This window comes from Ambystoma mexicanum, chromosome 2p (assembly GCF_040938575.1).
Source record: "Ambystoma mexicanum isolate Mex_15411 chromosome 2p, UKY_AmexF1_1, whole genome shotgun sequence".
Taxonomy (NCBI): domain Eukaryota; kingdom Metazoa; phylum Chordata; class Amphibia; order Caudata; family Ambystomatidae; genus Ambystoma; species Ambystoma mexicanum.
The window spans coordinates 816,163,185-816,184,230 of NC_090923.1; the positions used below are offsets into that span (position 1 = coordinate 816,163,185).

Consider the following 21,046-nt stretch of genomic DNA (forward strand, 5'->3'; position numbering starts at 1 on the left):
TGGGAATCCTAAATGCCCATCTTGAGTTGCCGCTCTGGGATCATCTGTGAGTCCCCAGGCTCTGTCTGCCCTTCCAGAAAGAGAAGTCCCGGCGAACGTTATAAGAAAAACATAAGGGCATGTTGCGTCAAAGTGGCCCTGTTGCTTTGGGTGCATAATAAAAATAATTCATTCAGGATTGCAAATGCACTTGTAACATCTACGTCCTAATCTGTGTTCAGATGTGCTTGTGGGAATGCATTGGATCATTGGGATAACCCATATAAAGTAAGCAACATAGGCATGTTTATTGGTGGTTCATGTAGACTGTAGAGTAATCATTGTGACCAGCTAGATCGTGGGGCGGTATTACCCACTCCCATTTGCCCCCCCCCGCCCCCCTGTCCCCCAGGTAGGAGATTGGATTAGCCGGCTGCCCGCTTGGTTAAACGCAATCATTATCTGCGCCTGAGGTCCCGCTGAAGGAGTTATCAAAAGGCTGCTTTCTTGGACTTGCTTTTCATTTGGGTCAGTTCCATCCCTTGCAGACACATAAAGGGGCCACGAGCGATTGCATTCACTGCTGGGGGCTGAACATTGCATGCAGCTACCAGAGTGGGTTGCTTTGCTGCTTGGGATCCTGCCAATTCATAGGCAGTGATCAAAGTGAGCGGGAACGGTCAGGAACGGCGAACCACTTTTATTTATTCCTGTTTACCATTCCTTTACTTTTTAAGACCCTATTCACCATTTTATACAGAAGATGTGTCCATTCATGTCCCTGTGCAAGTGTACATTTGTAATAGGAACCTTAGTCACTAGTCACTTAACTATTGCAATGCCCCGGCCGCAACACCTTGTCACACGTTGCACTATGCTTCCACCTACCCTCTCCTTTGCCAAGAGCACAGTTCCACTATTTCTTTCGGTACACTTCTACCACTGTTCATAGGTACCTTACACTACCTGCTGGCAGGACGGAAGGGGGCTTAAGCATTTTAAAAAGGAATTGGGATCCTCTGCACCTCTAATGACACCCCTCAATGCATCCGGTGTGCTCTCCACCTCTCAGTTTCTTCTTTTTGGTTGACTGTAGTGCCCACTTTGTTTAGGCACCAACTGCAAAGATGTTGAACCTTGCATCAAACTTTTCACTCTTTTCATCCCATGGATGTGCAAAACCTCGCAGCCGTTGCATGTGAAGGAAACAATTCATAGCGGCCATTGAATCCTGTGGGCAGGAGAAGCTCATTAAAAGAGGCAGGGCACCAGCCGGGGAGACAATGAGGGGCTGCTGAGTGCCCGTGACATTATACGAAAGGGGCATGGTGGTCAGGCTCGCATGTAAAACCTAAGGTGTGCTGAATATTATATTAAGCAGAAATCGTAAAATGACTTTTTTTCAGCGCAGCGCATAGAAGTCTTTTTAGTACAGCTATACATGTAATAGTTTGCATGAGCACACTTGCACTCACTTTTAGCAATCAAAGGTATACACATGGCATATGGGCAACACTTAAGCAGTCTTTGGCGCGGTTCTGTGCATTTTGAGACGGTGGTGTCACAATCTCAGAACGCAGTGTAAATTCGTAAGTAGTGTACTTAGATGTGAACCGCATTCCTGGAACTACTTGTCAATGCTTAAAAGTGCGTGCATGTTAGGGGTGCACATTATTACACTGACATAGTAAAAAAAAATCGTACATAGTGGTGAATAGAAGTCTTTTTACTATGTTTATGTTTAATGTAATCGTGCACAAACGCTAACTTGCACACATTTTTAAGCATGAAAAAGTATTTACTAGCTATGTTTACATTATTAAAGTATACTTTGTGAATTCTGAGATGGTGACCTTTCCATGTCAAAACACACTATAATTTGACAAAGAGTGACCCACAGTAGCTTTCCCTCATAAGTAAGACTAGATGAACTTTCTCAAAAGTCATTCACATGCTCCCTGGAATCTCCTATGACATTTAGGTAGGTTCCCGGTTCACGCCCAACCTGCATCTGCCCGAATCTCCCTGAAGTGGCTTAGATCTGCAGGGAAGTATGAGAGAAGGTTTGGCAGGGTTGGGATGATTCTTGGGAAAACAAATATAAACAAAATGTAAAGGTTTCAGGAAGGGTGGGAAGAGGCAGGGGAAAGGGAGGGTCAGGTGAGGCTTGTAGGTGAAGGGGAAGAGGTTAGCAAGAAGAAATGGAGCTCTAGGCATCTGTGAATGTTATCCAATTAGGACAGCACATTACACTCTGCAGTAAGATATCTCAGTAGACTAGTGCACCTGCTGCAAAGATCTTTCTGTAATCTGAAGGTCCCACGTTTCAATGTGGGTAGAATAACTCAGCCTTTCATCCTTTTGAAGTTGAGAAATGACTAAAATCAAAAGGGAATTGTAAGATTGCATGTCCGCCCAGCATTCAGTCCCATGTCAGGACAGTCTGGATCCGCTTTTCACCATTCAGAGGCAGACACAACGAATATTATTGAGGATTATTATATTACCATGTAGGGAGATCATATCAGACATTGACCTCTAAAAAACCTATAGGGCCATAGAAGGGTCAGTCGTGCATTCGGAGTCGATTAAGTTTCATCAGGCTGAATTTGCTTCCATGAGGACTACTGGGGTTATTTATCTATAAGGCTGGGCCAAATAGTGAAATTTCATTCCGTCAGCTGCGGAAGCGAAATCTGTACAATGTTTAACCATTTTGTTGCAGTCTGCCATTCTGCCACCTCTGCGTGTCGAAAAGAGTGACGCAATGTTTCTTGTGCCGTCACGCAAACCGAAATGAGCCGCGCAAAGTTTCTTGTGATGCTGCGCGAACCTCGCAGTAATCAAAAAGAGCGGCACAAAGTTTCTCATGCCGCTGCGCTAATCTACCATGAATCACACAAAAAATGCACAAAGTTTCTTGTGCTGTTGCATGAACCTAGCACGGTTAAAAAAAATCCATGCAAAGTTTCTTGTGTCAGAACGATAAACGAGTATGGATCTAAAATAAGCACACGCAAAGTTTCTCATGTCACTGCACAAAACTAGCAGGGATTATGGAAAACCACGCAAAGTTTCTCGTGCTGCTGCACAAAACTACCACGGATTGAAAAAGACCTGCACAGGTTCTCATACAGCTGCACAAATCTAGTACTGATCGAAAAAAAGACCTGCACGAAGTTTCTCGTGTCACAAGCCTAGCACAGATCCAAAAAAGACCCACACAGAAGGCATGCCATTTACTCGGGTAAGATTGAAATTTTATGAGCTCTGTACCTGGGAAAAGCACAAAACATATATTCGCAGTAAGATCACTAATCTCGAAAAGTTGTTTGCCGCAAGCATTCAGGTGCGCTCGGCTAGTGCATCTCCTCATTGCGCACAAAAAAGATGTTCCCTAGTCATAAAGTTCCTTTGAATGTATGTATCACAGATGCCCACATGCAGCTGCCCTTTCACATCCTCTTTGCACATATGCACCAATAAGAGGGCATTACTGCACATTTTAATGTCCATCCAGTGTTTAGAAATGCAATGCACATGAAAATGGGAAGAACATAATCACATTCCTCTGTGCCTCCATGGAACATGCTCTGCTGGAGTGCAGTGCATGACAGGGCCATTTCTGACCAGTTAGTGTATTTTATTTTTTGTGGTACAGTAGCATGAACCACTGCTGTGCCACCTGCATTACTGTCCCTCAAGCAGGGATAGAAATATTTTTGTTTCTTTTTTTGTTGCACTTTTTATGACAAAATGCTCTCCCAGCATCCACGTCGGTCCAGGGAATGATATGCATGTTTCAAAACGAATTTCTGCAAAGGGACAGGCCAGCACATCATTTGTACTGCAGCACTGGTCCTGGAAATGCTCAGGCCTCTATCGTGAATAAGGTCACCTCGATATTTCTCAAAGTAATGCAAATATAAAATAAATCCTTTCCATATTTATTTATTTGCATTTGTTTTTGTAAATTTGGCACTGTTGTGCAAGCCATTAGTCATTTGGACACTTTGCTTTGTTTGAACATCCTTGGCAGCAAAGGTTCGGAACCTCTGACCAATCCCATTAACTCTATACTTTGTTTGCTTTGAACATGCGCTGCAAGGCAAGGTCTGGCCTCTTCAACCCAATGTTGAGACCAACATTTCATCAGCATAAATTGTCATGAGCATAACTCAAATCTGTCGCTCAAATCTCTTAAAGGTTTGTCCGAGCTACATCAGATGAGAAGTACATTGAGAAAGACCTCAGTAGACTGCCTTTATTTCTTGAAGATGTTCATATCTGGCCTAAGTACTTGAGACCCAGTAAAGAAGGTTTGTTATCAGAGTCAACAAACAGGTGTGTTCCCAGCAACCCACAATAACAGCCAGAAGAAAATTCCATTCATTGTATTTCTTACTTATAAGGGATTACGTTACCTTGGAATCAAGACCATTGCTTTCCTACTCAGTATTATTTCACTGCCAAGGGGCAGCCAACATGACAGACGTTGCACTATATAGGATCATGCACTTTACATTGTATTATATTACTCCATGTAAGGTTTCTGGTACAAATAGAGGCAACCGTTCCAAAATGATGCCAAAAGCTAAGGTTAGGTTCCTCTTGGGATTTACTCCCTTATGAAGGGAATATATCGGTGGTCCATTCCCTTCTTGAGGATCTGGGTGGTCTCGTAGCGTTAGGCCTGCACATTGACTGGTCGATCCTCGAGATGATGACCACAAACTATTTCTTCCAAAGACTGACAAGTCAAACTCTAAATTGCCTAAAAATAAATTGTGGCTGCAATCCCTTAAGAGCATTTATCCCGGATGTATACTAATTGACCTTTTCACAATTGATCTTGGGAGAATTGATCTAATTTAAAAGGTCAATTAGGACATAAATGCAGGGGGAAACCCCCCGCAACCCATCACCCAGTCCAAAAAACCCCGCAACCCCCCACCCAATCCCCTTATATTATTTATAATCCAAAACCAACCCAATACATATATAAAATAACTAAAATAATATAAAGGTCAATTGTGCAGAAGGTCAATTAGGACCACTATAATTAGGTCGATTAGGACAAACGGTCAATTGTAAAAGGTCAATTTGGGTAATACCTTTATCTCCAATTAGATGACAAAAACGAATAGCAGGTACACAAAGGAGCAGAAGCTTTGCAAAGTTACTATATTGGTACCATCCCTTCCATTGATCATTTACTAAGGACCCAGTCAGAGGCCACTATTTCTTTCACATCATTGGGAACAGGGGTGTTCGAGAAGTCATTAGCTTTTTCATGGCTTCCTGCAAGTACATGACATTCAAAGGCATGGAGGTATGCTTCACGATAGTGTCCTAAATGTTTTCAGCGTGCACACCTTATTAATGTACGCTTGACCTACATGATAGACCCCTGCTACTAATTGATCTTATGGCTCCAACCTAAACACTTCTGTTTCTGCTTCTGTTGCTTTGTCTGACTCCTAATAGTGGCCGTTTGTGGGCACGGTGGTACCATTTTGACTGAGTTGCAAGCCCTGCATTTTATGATGACCTTCATGCTACAAGCCTTTCCTGATACCAGAACCTTCCTCCATTGCTCCTACACTGGATGTTTTCCAGATGAAGGTCCCTGACTAATCTTTGGAGCTGAAACCTTTGAGGATTGGTCATCATGCGGATTATCGTTCTCTCTCTCTCTCTCTGCTAGTCATTGGCAGGGCTGGACTGGCCTGCAAGGAACTCTTTAGATTTCCTGGTTGGCTTCCGCATCATGGGCCTCTTTTGTGTGGTTACCTCTGTTATTTCCAAATGTTCTTATGGGAAAGGGTTTGGGCTCGCTCACAATATATGCAGCCAATTTGAAAAACATTTCCAGGGCCTCTTTTGGTTCAGAGTCCAGAACTGGTCACCGGTCAGAAGTTAAGAGGTCTTTCACCAATTTGTGAACATGCTCCACGTAAATAGAGACCACTTTATTGGCTTTGATCAGTAGCCCATGATGTAATCATTTTGTATAAGCATATAATGACCAAGCAAAAGAACTCAGCCTGTGCAGGCTTGAAAGCCTTTCATCATCCTGTTGATTCCTAACATTCTGCACTCATGGCTACTCTAGAGGACATATCACAGCACACCATTCCTATCTGGAGCCAGCAACCTTTCCTTATCTTCTGTGTGAATATACCCAACAAATATGTACTCAGCAAATGTATGCAGCCAGTTCTGCTATGGTCTGCTTCAGGTAAGAAATGGCGCCACCAAGCAGGCTATGGCGGGATCCTCGTGGAGACGGGGTTCTGGTGTGGCTTCACAACTGTTGCTCTTGTGAAATTGTGCTTGAATAATTTCAGAAAGGTATATGTAACTTGGGGTATAGTTGGTTTAATATGTAATTTGGAGTGTGGCTGCTTTAATAACTGTGCATGTCTATTTAGCCACCTTGATCAAGCTCAGAATTGTGTCATTGAGAACCTTTTCCAATACAGTTGGGGTATGAATAATCCAAGATTTGCAAGGCCTTCACAAAACGGGCACTGGAAAATGGAGAAAAAAATCTCACCATTATTTTCTGTTTAATATTTTACGTGAATATTGAGCCTGCCAATTGCAGAAGACCATCTGGCTGTGATAATGATTCTCTCTTTACTACAACAAGCATAGTTATTATAACAGTTACTGGAATTATTATTAATATTATTGTTGCTTTTATTGGAATTCATTATACCATGAAAAACAAAATCTATACAATCACAAGCTATTGTGTCACATAACTCTCATACAAGTGACTGTAATAATTTGTATTTGTGACAGATTGCTATCTGCAAGGGTATGCAAACCCCAGCTTTTTAGATTGTTCTTTTTTTAAAAATAATTTGTATTGTATAAGGTAATAAAGATAATGCATATTTTAACAATTACAGACTTTAAGAGGAGTATAAGTCTAAATAGAAAGTGAACAGAAGTTTATAATATTAACCAGCAACAAAGACAATCGATACAAAAATCATGTATAAAACAGATTGGATCATGTAACATATATTCACTTGTATAATAGATAAATGTAATATTAATTTAACATTGAATATAGTAACCAGTCTGCAAATAGTAGATTAGGGTAAATAAGAGTTGACATAAGGGGAGACAAACAATTAGACAAACAAAGACGAACAAGAGAAAGAGGGAAGGGAGGTAGGGGAGGAGGATGGGTGTAATGCATTATTTAATCAAACTTTCCTTACCACTGTAATGAAAATACATGACAGGCATTCGAATACGATAAAGATCACCTGGCTAAAATATTGGGTATGAATATAGGTGTTCACGAACCATGAACAGTGGCATTGAAACAATTTAGATAACGGATGAAAAAGTATCATTTAGCATTATATTTAGGAATAGTATTGTGGTTATTTGCCATAAAAAGTTCAATTTTTTGAATGTGACAAATGGAGTTCCACCATCCTCTGGTAGAAATAGATTGGAAGTCTTTCCAGTTGGCAGTGATACATTTCAAAGCAATAGAAATAAATAAATCATATAGTCTAGTTGAGTCAGGAGGAATATATGTAGTTATTGCTAGACTTCCTAAGAAAACATTAATAGGGGACAATGGAACATTAACAGAAAAAATAAGCATAATGAATTTCCAGATGTCCTGCCAAAATCTAACAATAAATGAACATTTGAAAAACATATGCATATATGAGGCAGGAGACACATGCCACATGACCAACATTTAGCATCATGATTAGGGGTGGCCTTGACTAATTTTGCTGGAGTAATGAAAGGTCTATGAATGAAAAAAAATAATGTTGTGTTATGTTAGCTGAGACCGATAGATGTTTAATTTTAGAAAACAAACGGAGCCAGATTTGATCGTCAAACCTACATCCTAAATCATTTTCCCATTTATGACGAATTGAGCAAATATCAAATGTAGAAGTGAGCATGTTATACATTTTTGAAGCTCTTACTTCACAGGTCATGGTGAGCTGTAATAATCTAAGGGCATTGGGAGAAAGCATTTCATTAGAGAAGAGAGCAAGTGCATCTAGGCAAGAGTTAACTAACTGATTGTAGAACAGAAAATCAGTTTTGGGAATGGCGAATTTGGATGAGATTTGTTGAAAGGAAAGAATGGAAGAGCCATCCATAATATGTTGGATGAATCTGATTCCTTTTTTAATCCATGACTTGCGATTAAGTACCCTGTTGTTAATCAGTATATTCTTGTTGTGCCATAGCAAAGGGGAAAGGTACTAATATTAATTTCTTTCTTAATAATATCAGTCGGACGTCATATCCTGGAATAGACCTTTCTCACCTTGATAATGATATAACATCCTCAGAGATTACAAAGGCCATGCACAGCCTTGGTAAAGGAAAAGCACCCGGCCCGACAGACTTTCCACAGAATTCTATACCAATTTATCTGAAGTGTTAACCCCTAAACTTAAAACATTATTCTCACATTTTATTACCCAAAAAACTTCTTCTGGATCATTCTCAGAAGCTTTACTTATCATTTTTCCTAAACCAGACAAAGACCCAACACTTCCTGGTAACTATCGACCCATTTCCCTTATTAATATTGAAAGTAACATTTTTGCTAAAATTCTTGCTAATAGAATTGAATCCTCACTTCCAGTGCTGGTAAAGGCAGATCAAACAGGTTATGTGAAGGGTCGCAACATATCCTCTAACTCTAGACTGTTACTAAATGCCATTAACCTAGCAGCCAAAGATAAAAAAGACAGACAAGGATATGCTGCTATTGCTTTGGATGCGGAAAAGGCTTTTGACCGTGTGGATTGGAACTTTATGTTTCAAACCCTCTGCTGGCACGGATGCGGTGATAACTTCATATCATTGGTCAAACTCCTATATTCATCCCCCAAATCCTCAATATAGTTAAATGGCCAAACATCCTCCTTCTTTCCATTGCTAAGAGGAACAAGACAGGGCTGCCCATTCTCACCACAGCTTTATATTCTATCATTGGAACCTTTATTGGAATTAGTTAGATCTAACAAAAACATCCCAGGGATTCAAATAGGAGCCTCATGTACCAAAATAGCAGCATACGCGGATGACATACTTATTCTAATTAGAAACCCCAAACAACATCTACCTAATCTCCTTAATGCTTTATTACAGTTTGGTCAAGTATGAGGATACAAATTAAACAGACAGAAATCAGAAATCATGCCCTTAAATCCCTACTGCTTCAAGCATGACATTTTTGGCCTTAAATGGTGTAGCAGTTCCATTAAATACTTGGGAATTCGGTTTGCCCCTACAATTATTGATACCATCAAGCTTAACTCTAAGATATTATTGGACACTCTTAAAGACCTCACATCCAAATGGTCCCCCCTTTACCTTTCTTGTGGGGGCGATTAGATACAATAAAAATTATGTTGTCCCCTATTGTACTATACTACCTTCAGCTTCTCTCTATTCCACTATCTCTATCCTTCTTCAGATCTATATATTCAATTCTACTTAACTTTCATTGGGGAGCTAGAAAAAGTAAAAGAATTGCGCTAACCAAACTTAAAGCACCATATGACATGGTTGGTGTTAGATTCCCAGACTTTAAGCTTTATCACTCAGCAATTCTCATAAAACAATCTCGCCACTGGTTCGCAGATCCTGAAATCTCTGATACTACCACATGGTGTACATTAGAAAAACATTCAGTTCTTCCATATAATATAACAGATCACATATATATTTTCAAACATACCTCTATGAACATCTTAGACCCTATAAAAGCATCTGTAACAGCCCTGCAATCCTTTCTCTTCCCCTATACCAAGACCCCCAATAGGTACCTTTTAGATTGTTCTTAAATGATGCAGGCGATTCTGTTTCTATAAGATAGGTGTGCTAATCAGACCCCCTTTTAAAATGCTCCAGGCCACGATTATAGTGCAGACAGATGCCTTGCTAACCAGTCTACTGACAAAGCACCTCTAGCTCTACTGTGACAAAGAGCAGGTTCATAGGTCACCTTGTGTATCCCAGACAGCTGCTGAGACACACAGTCACTTCAGGAAGAGGTAGCAATTTAACTTATGCACCTCTGATCTATGTTATAATAACTGTCAGCCTTAATCAGTTTGGTGGCAGGCAAACCTCTAAATATAAGCTGTGCCTAGTTGTGGCATGGTGACTGAAAGAGCAAGCAAGGCACTCTGGGTGTGATGTCATAAGTCAAGGTCACTTGTTAAACCAATGTTTTTTGGACCCCGACATCAGGCTTGCTTTGGACCAATGCCCTGTGACATTTTTCCATTAAAACAAAAAGAGAAGGGCAACCATCATTCATTGTTTTCTTTTGTGCACTCCAAGAAGAACCAGAAAAATACACCTTTCAGCCTCCATTGGTAGTGCAGTCCATTTCACAGTCCTCTGCCAGGGAAGTGAAGACAGAAGGCAGCAGAATGCTCTGTTCCCTAAACATCCCCTTGGAACAATGGGGGTGACTGCTGTTTGACCAAGTCCTTCCCGTGGCTTCACTGGAACCAGTACCCTGTCACTGGAGGTGAATGAGCCCCGGTAGGTGCCAGCCAAACTCTCTGTAGTGGGAGTGCAACAGAAGGGCTCACCTTGTCCTGAGCCCCTGTATTGGAACTCTCAGCAACTGCAAAAACAAGGAAGTGCCCCTCCTCATCGCCGAACTGCCGCAACACCAGTTTGAGCACCTACAACGCCATCTATTCTGCTGCACAGGAGCTGCCAGAGTCGGCATTGACCTCGACACTCAACTACCTCTGCTGGGAACTGCAGAGTCTTCTCACATCTCCAAATCGGCACTGCCACCTGGTCACCAGCTAATTCGAGCTGCAAGCCGATGCCAGTGCCATACACCAGCATGGTATCGAGCCAGTCAAACCAACTTGCCTCCAAAGGAAAGTCTCTTCTTCTCCATAACCAAAGTCCCTGACTCTCCTAGTGTGCTGATCTGACACTACCTGCCATTCCCGGTGTCTTCAACTCTCAAGACAACCCCGCAGCTGAACAGCACCTTATCTTTGCCACCGCCAATCAATGATTTGACATCGACCCAGAACAGAAAGCGTCCAGAAGCCCTGTCACTCTAGTCCACATTTGAGACCGTACTGACTTTTATGCCCCCTTTCCCTTCCCTTTGCTTACAAGACAATTTATTGAACACTGGCATTGGACCAATTGAGTGCCTGAACACTCCTGCGTGTCCATCGAAAGTGATAGTCTGCAACAGCTTGATTTTCTGTATTGCTTTATAGGGGTGGGTTTTTGCTTGTGTTTTTAGTTATTTGCATTTTTGTATTGTTTATTAGCCCATATTTCTACAGAACTTTGATTAAACATTCATTTATTTTGGGGTCTTTGTACTATTGCTGGTTGCGTTGCTGCTGTGACCACATTGACACCCCTGAACATATAGCCTAACCTCAGCCCATGCTACCACACAAGGCGAAGGCTGTGCCTTTTTCACCTTTATAACTGGGATCACTGCTGGTTTAGTAGTAGTGTGGGGCCGAGTGGGCAGTTTAGCACTACTTATCGCTGCACTCCTGCAGCGTAGTAATCGTTCCGTCACAGTGTTGGTTTATAGCATTTCATTGTTTTTATTTCTATTCGAACATTTAGCAAAGTTCCTTCATACAACAATTAACACACGCATCAGTAGGTGCAGTTATTTAACAACAATGAGCAACATATGAATCTGTTGGTTGCATCCAGTCGTCAGCAATAAAAATCTCTCGCAACATGTCTTGCTATCATGATCTATGTGCATCCTGCTGTACTTCTGGGAATCTGAGGCCACAAATCTCCTTATTTGGCTTCATGATTCCCCCGCTCACTGCATTATAATGGCAACATGTCCTCTCAGGTGCTTTTAATCACCCCCTTCTCGCAGGCATTGATGGTTTCCTAATTCCAAAAGTGATTTTTGAATTTGTTTCTCAAATGATTTACCTGGACACGTCGGGTCTTATAAGACCTAAGGAGAAAAATGACCCTCTATTCGCAACACAACAAATTACATTTTTGTCATGTTTAACGTTACATTATTGATACGTATTTATGAAGTATATGTGTCCAAATTGCTCTGCAAACTGGGTTATTAAAATGCAGTAATGTTCTACTTTGAGTGAGATATGAATTTGAAAACCCAAATCCTGATGTGTATTAAACATTTAAATGCGCATTTATTAAAGGCTGTGAACGTTTTAATGCTCAAATGAAGGAATAACGTACCGCTGCGCTCACTAGTAAACTGTGTATGCCTTGAAAACCCAACCTGTGATTCTACGCTCCAACACTTTAGCTATTCCACAAATTCTCTTAATGAGCCTCGTTCCAGCGGTGTGTCTTGACCAACTTTCCCACTTCTCCCTGTAGAACCTGCGGCGGGAGATCCAGGTGCACAGTCCGCGCGTGGAGGATGTGCTGGAGCGAGCGGGAGCCATTGCATCGATCAAGAGTCCCGAGCTGGAGCCAGTGCGCGAGAACTTCGAGAAGCTGAGGGACCTGTGGGTAGCCCTGCGGGAGCAGACCGAGCGGCGGCAGCAGCTCCTGGACGCCTCCTACCAGGTGGAACAGTACTACTTTGATGTGGCCGAGGTTGAGTCTTGGTTGAGCGAGCAGGAGCTGCTGATGATGAATGACGAGAAGGGAAAGGTGAGGCGCTGCCGCTAGAGGCCCACGTGCGAGACGCAGTATGGTTCTCTGGAATGTTCACTTTGAGCTTTGTTGTGGTGATGATGGGTATATGATTAGTAGTTCATGTAGCACACATGCACACCAATAGCGACCATGTCCATCAGCCACATTTGACAGAATCTGAGCAACTCCCCAGAGGAAATACGAGCAAAATGCAAGAACGATCTCTACTTCCTGGCCACAAAAATGATGACCCAACCAACCCAGTCCGGGACAAAAACTAATATCTGTCATTATCGTGAATCCATAGGAATTTACCCAATCTGGTTTAAAAAACCTGATGGGAGAATTCATGGGGCGAATCCATCGATATCCTGTTAGAAATGTAATATTTATCCTTCACACCACAGTGGGCGTCCAGGTGTTTTGTGTCAAGATCAGTTATTAAGCAGCCCCTGGTCAGATCTCTCTCTCTGTCTCTCTGTCTCTCTCTCTGTCTTTCTCTCTCTCTCTCTCTCGTTCTCTCTCTTTCTCTCTCTCTCTCTTACTCCCTCTCTCCTTGCCCGCCCCCCTCCACCTCTCCATTTCCCTCTCCCTCCCCCCTCTTCCTCTGGCTCCTGTCTCTGCAACTCTCTCTTTTTTCTCTCTGCCTGCCTTTACAACTCTCTCTCACTCTTATCTCTCAAGCTGTCCCTGTTACTCCCTCTCTTTTTTCTCTGCCTGTCTCTGCAACTCTCTCGTTTCTCTTTGCCTGTCTCTTCTCCTCTCTCTCTCCCTCTCCTTCTGCCTCATGTCCCTGCAACTCTCTCTCTCTTTTTTCTCTGCTTGTCCCTGCAATTCTCTGCCTCTATCTCTTTTCCCTCTGCCTCTCTCTCCATCTCTTTTCTCTATGCTTGTCACTGCAACTCTCTGTGTGTCTCTGCAAATCTCTCTCTTTTCTCTCTGCTTGTGTCTGCAACTCTCTGCCTCTCTTTTCTCTCTGCCTGTCTCTGCAATTCTCTCTCCCTGTCTTTTCTCTCTGCCTGTCTCTGCGACTTTCTGTTTTACTTATCTCACAGTGTTCACCAATAAAGGTTCTGTTGTAAGAAATTGCCTTTTCGTTCTCTCGCTCTCTCTCTCCCTCCCTCTCTCTCTCTCTCTTTCTCTTAATCTCTCTCTCTCTTTCTCTCTCTCTTTCTCTCTCTCTCGCTCTCTCTCTCTCTCTCCTTCCCTCTCCCCTCTCTCTCTCACAACAAAGCAGTGTAGTTTACTGCGAGAATTTTCGCTGCCTTTCTCAGTCAAAGAAAGCTGATCTCTGAATGGCGAACTAACCGAGTGCGAGTTGCAGAGGGAATCTCATGTCACATTCCTGGAATTAGGCACATTAGCCTAAAGTGTGTGATCCCAGAGCATAGTCCCTGAGCAGAAGAACCCTTTATTTCAGTGTCTCAGGTGGCCGTACGCAGCCCTAGATCCCAGCCCATGTCCTCCTGGGGTAGCCTCCATTATGTCTCGGCAGTGCCACTAGACATAGAAAATGCACTTTGGGAAAATCGTTCTGTAGAGCATGAAACCAGGCAGATAGCTCAGACAGAGGCAATACGCTCACCTTCCGAACAGGACAATGCCGTGCAACAAGGGTTTGATCCCCGTCCAGAAGTGCTAAATAAAACACCTGCAATGTATTCATTGATGAACCCTTCCATGCTGTCATGTTGCCTGCTATGTATAACACAAAGTTCTATATTACATCTGCAAGATTCGGTCTCTACATGGCATTAGGAACCCTTATATGCATAGATATACATGCTAATCAAATCACCTCAAAATGTCCATTCCTACTAGAGAAAGGGAACCTCGAAAAATTGCTCCAGTAATCCCCATGCAGTATCACATGCATGTATTTAGTGTACTGGCAGTGCACTGCCTTCAACTGTGTATGTGGTCCATGCAACGGACAAGATGCTGAGTATCGGTGCATAGCTCCCTCCGCTGTGTCAGAGAGCAAGGTCACTCGGCATAGTATAAAAGCCTATTTACATAACATAACACTAAGGAGGGAACTGAGGATGCTTCTGCTAAGTGGCGCCATAGTTCGCAACTCCCCCCTCGCGGCTGTGATTCCTGCCAGTTCTTGACCACACTAGGGTGCCGTGCACTGCAGTCGTGAAAGCCTTGCCTCAACAGACAGACGACCACTCTCGAAATGCCAGGTTGGAGTTCACAGCAGGGGGTTTACCAATTCTAAACCTGAAGGGCCAATCCAATGAAAAGCCAATATTCACGCCGCCAGGGATAGTGCTGTTTGCACCCAGTCATTGGCCTGGGCCTTCTAGAGTGGAAGAGTGCAGGAGCGGCTCAACAGTTTACCTCTTACAAGCACTTTAGGCACAGTAGAGAGGCATGGTTTCACCGGAGATATTTACAAACGTGCTATCATAATCCGAGAGCGGACACCTACTAGATTTGTACAAGGAGTTGCAATAGAAAACCATTTTAGTAAAGAGGAACTCCAAGCAATTAGTGTTTTTTTTATTTTTATTGAAAACATTGACTGCATCTCCCCACAATTGATCCGTACCCTTTAACCACCCTAGCCCGAGCTTTCATAGGGCTTGGGAATGATCAAACCTGCCTTAAAAGATTCTGCATGGTGAGTGGTTGAGCCGCCATGTTGGAAGATGGTATATCAGGCTAGCATGATGATGTACTTCAGCTAATATGGCTGGTGGCAAAGGTTTGCATAGACTAAGCCCTCTGCTCACCATGGGCCTAATGGAAGAAGCTATCTTTAATATCTTCAAATATGACTGGCACAATATTAGTTAACTGCAGAAGTGGGCGGAGCCTACAATGATTCCTTATGGGAATTCAGGAGGAACATACTCGCTCTAAGAACATGAGGGGTTAACATTAGAAGTCCTGCCTTTAAACTTGGCAGCTTCCATGAAAGAGTCCAGAGATTCTTCTAAGGTCAAGTCTGCCCTCCTTGGGGTCTAACCGAAACAGGCACGGCAGAATAAAGGAACATTGTTCGGTCAGCGGCCCCATTAACATCCGTATCATGTATGGGAAGTACTGCTAGGAAACATGCCATGAAGCGTGAAACAAGTTCCTTTGAGGAGCAGTCAATGCAGGGGCTCAATGGGTGTTGATCCACCGCTGTTTCTTGGGTGCATGTCATGTCACAGAATACATGATCAGCGCATCAGCGGCGTGCGGAGTCGTTGCGTATTGCCTTCGATCGCGACTCGTAAAAAAAGCTGCACGTTAGCGCTTTCAGCAAATAGCATATAGTGCCTGGGGTCCACAACAACGAAGCCATTCAATGAAATGTGTGACTAGTTGTTACACTGATGGATTCATGGACTGCGACACGTGACTGACTGCCCAAAGAAACACCAGTCTTTTCAGAGGCAGCACTCCTCTAGTCTACTTGCAGGCATGCTCCCCTTTGGGTTCGATATATTAATAACTGTTCTGAAGCCTCAAGTCGCAGGCTGGTTTTCAGCTACGAAGCACCCCTGAAATAAAATAAGAAACATGTTAATCTGTGATGCTTTCCAAACAAAGTTCCATGGGTCGAATCCCCAAATCTGGTGTGAACCACCCATGGGTAAGAGAAGTTCATGCCCTTCCTGACTTGCCCAGTTCTTACTGTCCACTGCATGTGCCCACCTAAGCCGAGCATTATATTTAAGGCTAGTGTAAAAAGCCTGTGTACATGGGCCAAAGTGCGCAAAGTAGGCAAGTCTGATTGGAAACGGTCTCCTTCTCAAAATGAATGGTAGTTCTGTGTGGCGAGAGCTACATCTATTCGTGAGATAAACACCATCTGGTTTTAAGCTGTTCCTCTGAGGACCTACGCAATTATTAGATGAGGCTTAGGATTTTTAACTAACAATCTGGTTCTATTGCACAGACCTCTTTTCATGTTACGATTTCTAAGCAACATAATAAAACTGCCAACTTTCATTTTCAATTTATGAAGAGGCGCCATCCCGTTTAGAAATTCTATGGGATCGATGTGAGCATCTTCGTCTAATTGTCAATGGAATCCGAACCTAGATATGTTTTTTCTTCACCAGTAGGACCACTATATATTTCTAAGGCAACAGCTCCCTCTAACAGTGACAATTGGCATAGCGGGTAGTGTCTACTGTTCATAACTGCATCAGACAAACATACATCTGGCCTGTTATTATATTGTATGCTATTCAGACACGGAAAGGCCCATTTGTGTATCTGCTCTGAGCACAATTGCTGTTAGATCATTGAATGCACAGGAGATAGCACATGTCTGTGCCTTGGAAGATTTGAGGGGTGATGCTGCCCAGCAGTGGGAGTTGAGACTTGGGAGATTCGGGGAGATGCTGCACTGTGGGAGCAGAGACTTGGGGGTTCAGGTGGGATGCTGTCCATCTGCACAGTGGGAGGCGTGACATGGGAAGTTCAGGGAGAGTTGGAGATGCCGTGCAACAGCAAAGTGACGGGCGATTTGGGGTGTCCGTGGAGATGCTTCACAGCTGCACAGTGGTGTAGGAGGTGTTTGGGGTATTCTGTGAGATTCTGCGCAACTTCACATTGTGAGGGGAGGTTTGGGGTGTTCAAGAGATGCCGCGCAGCTGCACAGGTGCGGGTGAGACTACTTTCCTGCTGCTTTCTTGCTGCAGGATGAGCAGAGCACTCTGCAGATGCTGAAGAAACACTTAATGCTGGAGCAGACGATTGAGAATTATGAAGAGACCATAGCCACTCTGTCCCGCCAGTGCCGATCACTGCTGGATCTGGGCCACCCTGACAGGTAAGGTGGCTATAGGTCAAAACGCACCCCTCGATCCATCTATCCCTTTACCTGGCCATCTGTCAGACGAGCATTATTATTATTATCATTATTATGAGGGATCAAATTCATGTAAACGCACTAGGTATTGTGATCCTATGATGTCATCAAAGGGTTCTGTGTATGTGACAAATTGATAGCACTGTAGCACCTTAATTATTGGTCACCTGATATGCATAGTTACTAATGGTACTGTAACAGCAGTTTCGTGTGGTAGATTGTATTTATTTTTGTATATATTTGCTCCTTTAATTACTTTTGTTGAATGTGTGTGTGTGTCTGTGTATATATGAGTTTACATTTGTAGCATGTGTTCACCTTTTCTAGGAGGCAAGAAGCACCATTGTCTGATATAAATGAAACTATAATTTAAAAAGAGGTTTCACAGCCACTATCTCGTATCTAGCCATTGTCTGTATATCGAGGCAGGTTTTCCCAGAGTATACTGTAAACGAATACATCAATGTTTCCTGCCCTTTCACCCTTCGACCCCAATAACACCAATATATAGCTTCCCATTTAGACAACAAACATGTTTTCTTCAACTTTCTTCTTTACAATCAACATCAGAATAAAAAAAAAATCCATCTTGACATGAATATAATCTGATGGTAATGCAAACAGAATGTTTCCCCTGCCTCGTTCCATTCTATTGCCATATTCACATTTCGTCCCATTCTTTTCTCTATGTGAGTTCTAAGTGCTTTGGTCCTTGTTAGCTCCTAGTTAAACTCTCTCTTGTTCTTTCTTCTTCTATTTGCAGATTTCCTATATCTCTAAAACAAACCTGACATGTTTGATCCCTCTTGGGGCGTTCTGGGGACTTCCTCGAGTGGTCTTCTGTAGGCTGCATGTGGAGAAACCTAAATGCATGAGATCCTATTCTCCGTTGTACCGTATCCTATGGCAAATTGTTTGGCTTATGACGATCAAGGATCTTGAGTACGAACTGTGACACCGAGGTGGTTGCATCTACTCCATTCCTCTCGTTGCCTTTTATGCTACGATGGCTGCAGTAGTTGGAAAGGTGAGGATTTATGGACGGCAGTGCAAGCAGAAAACCTAGGACATCAAACTAGGAACAGATGAGAGAACCATGAACATGTAAGGGCTCAACATTTGGCAAGGAGAATGTTGCTATTAAGAGTAATTAGAGCGTAGAAGGCAGCTGGAGGAACTGGAGTAGATGTGGCAACCTTGGTGTCACAGGTTCTTCTCAGAATCCTTGACAGTCACATATGTAAAATGACGTTTTATAGGATTTGGTCCCATGGAGAAAACAATCAAATTCCTTTAGAGTACAGGTTTCTCCAAAGGTTGTGCATAGAAGACCTGTTGAAGTCCCTAGAATGCCTGAAGAGGGATGAAACATGTCAGGCTTGTTTTAGAAAGATAGGAAATCTGAAAGAGGAAAGGAAATGAAAGTTTTCAGAGGAAATAATAATGAACAATTGACTTAGAACTATAAGATAGAATGGAATGAAATGCAAATTTGACAACCATTTTTTGCTGCATAATCATTTGATGAAATTATTATAAACATGGAGTTTTAAATCCACAATATTCTTCATAAAGAAGGAAAGTGAGGAAATACATATTTTGTGTCTGAGGCAATCTAAATTGGTGGATTAGGGTTAAAGCACAGAAGAGCAGGAGACATTGTGCATTGCTGTGCGGTTATGAATAAAACATGCCCATGTTGTCACTGCTGCACATTATTGCACTAAAAACTAATCACATAGAAGAATTTAGATGTGACTTTGTAATATATCAATTTTAGCCTCTTTATCTTATTGTCTATTTATTCAACATTCATTACTCATTCACGAGAGTCTCGCCGACGACAAGTTCTTTCTCTTCTCTGTTGAAACAAAAGAGGAGTGGCCACGCTTCTTTAAAAACTTTAAGTGAACCTTTTGAATACTGCGGTGTTGCCAAAATAAAAGAAAGGTGCTGGCATTTTTTATAGCCAAGTATGTTGTTTCTGTCGAATATTGAAAACCATTGGATTCTCTGTTAATGCCGAGCAAGAGGTGACCCGAGCTGGGGCAGCAGGTCTTGTTTCTTTAATAAAGAGATAGGAAATGTCTGTGGGTTTTGCCTTTTGCATGATGTTGCTTTTAAAAATAATTTTAAAAAAATAGCCTGCATTGGTTTCTTTTGTCGAATGCACTGACCAGGGTGTGTCCTTGCATAGCGAGCAGATAAGTAAGCGTCAGTCACAGATTGACCGGCTCTACGTGTCTCTGAAGGACTTGGTGGAGGAGCGCCGCGTGAAGCTGGAGCAGCAGTACTGGCTCTTCCAGCTGAACCGCGAAGTGGATGAGCTGGAGCACTGGATCGCTGAGAAGGAGGTGGTGGCTGGGTCGCCGGAGCTAGGACAGGATTACGAACACGTCACGGTGAGTGCAGCATGTCCATTGATCAGCCTCCAGATACTGAACTGAGTAAATAACCAACAGGACAGGGCATTCCCTGTTAATTAAGGATTTGGTGGAAGAATTAAGGCCTGAGGCATAATTTCCGGACCATTAACCCAGTAGGTCATTAGGAAACAGAAAAGACTGTCCCTGAAGTCTTAATGAGTTTATCTGCTTTAAAAATGTATACTTCTACTGCTAGTTTCTCGCCATTCATCACTTGTGAGAATATGTGGCATCTACAGTTCCATTCAGATTCTTGATATAGACCACTGGGCCATACCTTGCCCCCACACCTCATGATATTTGCCAATGCTCTGCACTTTCTCCCATGAAGACAGTCTTACATGAGGCCTATCCAACCCCACAGGGCTCCGAATGCTTCTTCCATGATGACTTTTCGTATTCGACTGCAAGAGATCTCCATAAAGTTGGTCACTATGCACAGGTTGAATCCGCAAGGTTGATCCTAGATTCCAGTGTGAGTCAGGGCAATGCTTTGAGGGGCAATACGAAATCTGATTATTTCAAACTTGACCTACTGTTTTAATCCAATTTGAAGAATTGTACGGTGGGTGCTGTCTTGGATTGACACAGGTCCCTAGTTCCCCTTTGTTCAGTATTCTCTTTCCTATCCTCAAGGAGCTTGCCTGCCTGACATTGGAGGTGAGACTGCATCTCAGGGCTTCCTGCCTTGCGGTAAAGATGCTCCCCTGGAAAGCCCTGAGCTGTCAGGCCGGGCGTTTTAGCATCTCTAGCATCATAACTTCGAGAGGCAAAATCCTTACCAATAGAATCTCCCATTTATAATGGTCAAACCCCCTTATCCCAGACTTCTGTGACCGTTAACCCTTACTGCCTTATTACGAGGTCCCTTTGCGGGTTGGTACTTTAACGCCTGCCTTTAGCAGGCGTTAAAAAACGAACCCGCAAAGGGACCTAGGAGCTAATTACGGCACCGCAATTTGCGGTACCGTAATTAGCGCCTTCCCCATTCCCATTATGCCCTATGGGGGCAAAAATGGGAATGGGGAAGGGCCTTGGTGAATGGGGAATTACCGCCCCCGCTCAGCTTGCGTAGGGCGATAATTCCGCCATCACGGACACGGTAAAATACCGGTGGCAACCATGGCGCTAATAGCGCCATAGTTACCGCCTACCGTGTAAT

The 21,046-nt window shown here is 42.9% G+C and overlaps 1 protein-coding gene across 5 annotated transcripts in view; it reads left to right on the forward strand.

Moving 5' to 3' along the window:
* The window catches only part of SPTBN4 (spectrin beta, non-erythrocytic 4), a 1,591,326-nt gene that overhangs the window by 1,391,328 nt on the left and 178,952 nt on the right, over positions 1-21,046 (forward strand). For all 5 annotated transcript variants that reach the window (XM_069644494.1, XM_069644495.1, XM_069644496.1 and 2 more), the window contains 3 exons: positions 12,376-12,654; positions 17,289-17,419; positions 19,656-19,860. In XM_069644494.1, the coding sequence (XP_069500595.1) occupies positions 12,376-12,654; positions 17,289-17,419; positions 19,656-19,860 (615 nt within the window). The remainder of the gene's footprint in view (positions 1-12,375; positions 12,655-17,288; positions 17,420-19,655; positions 19,861-21,046) is intronic.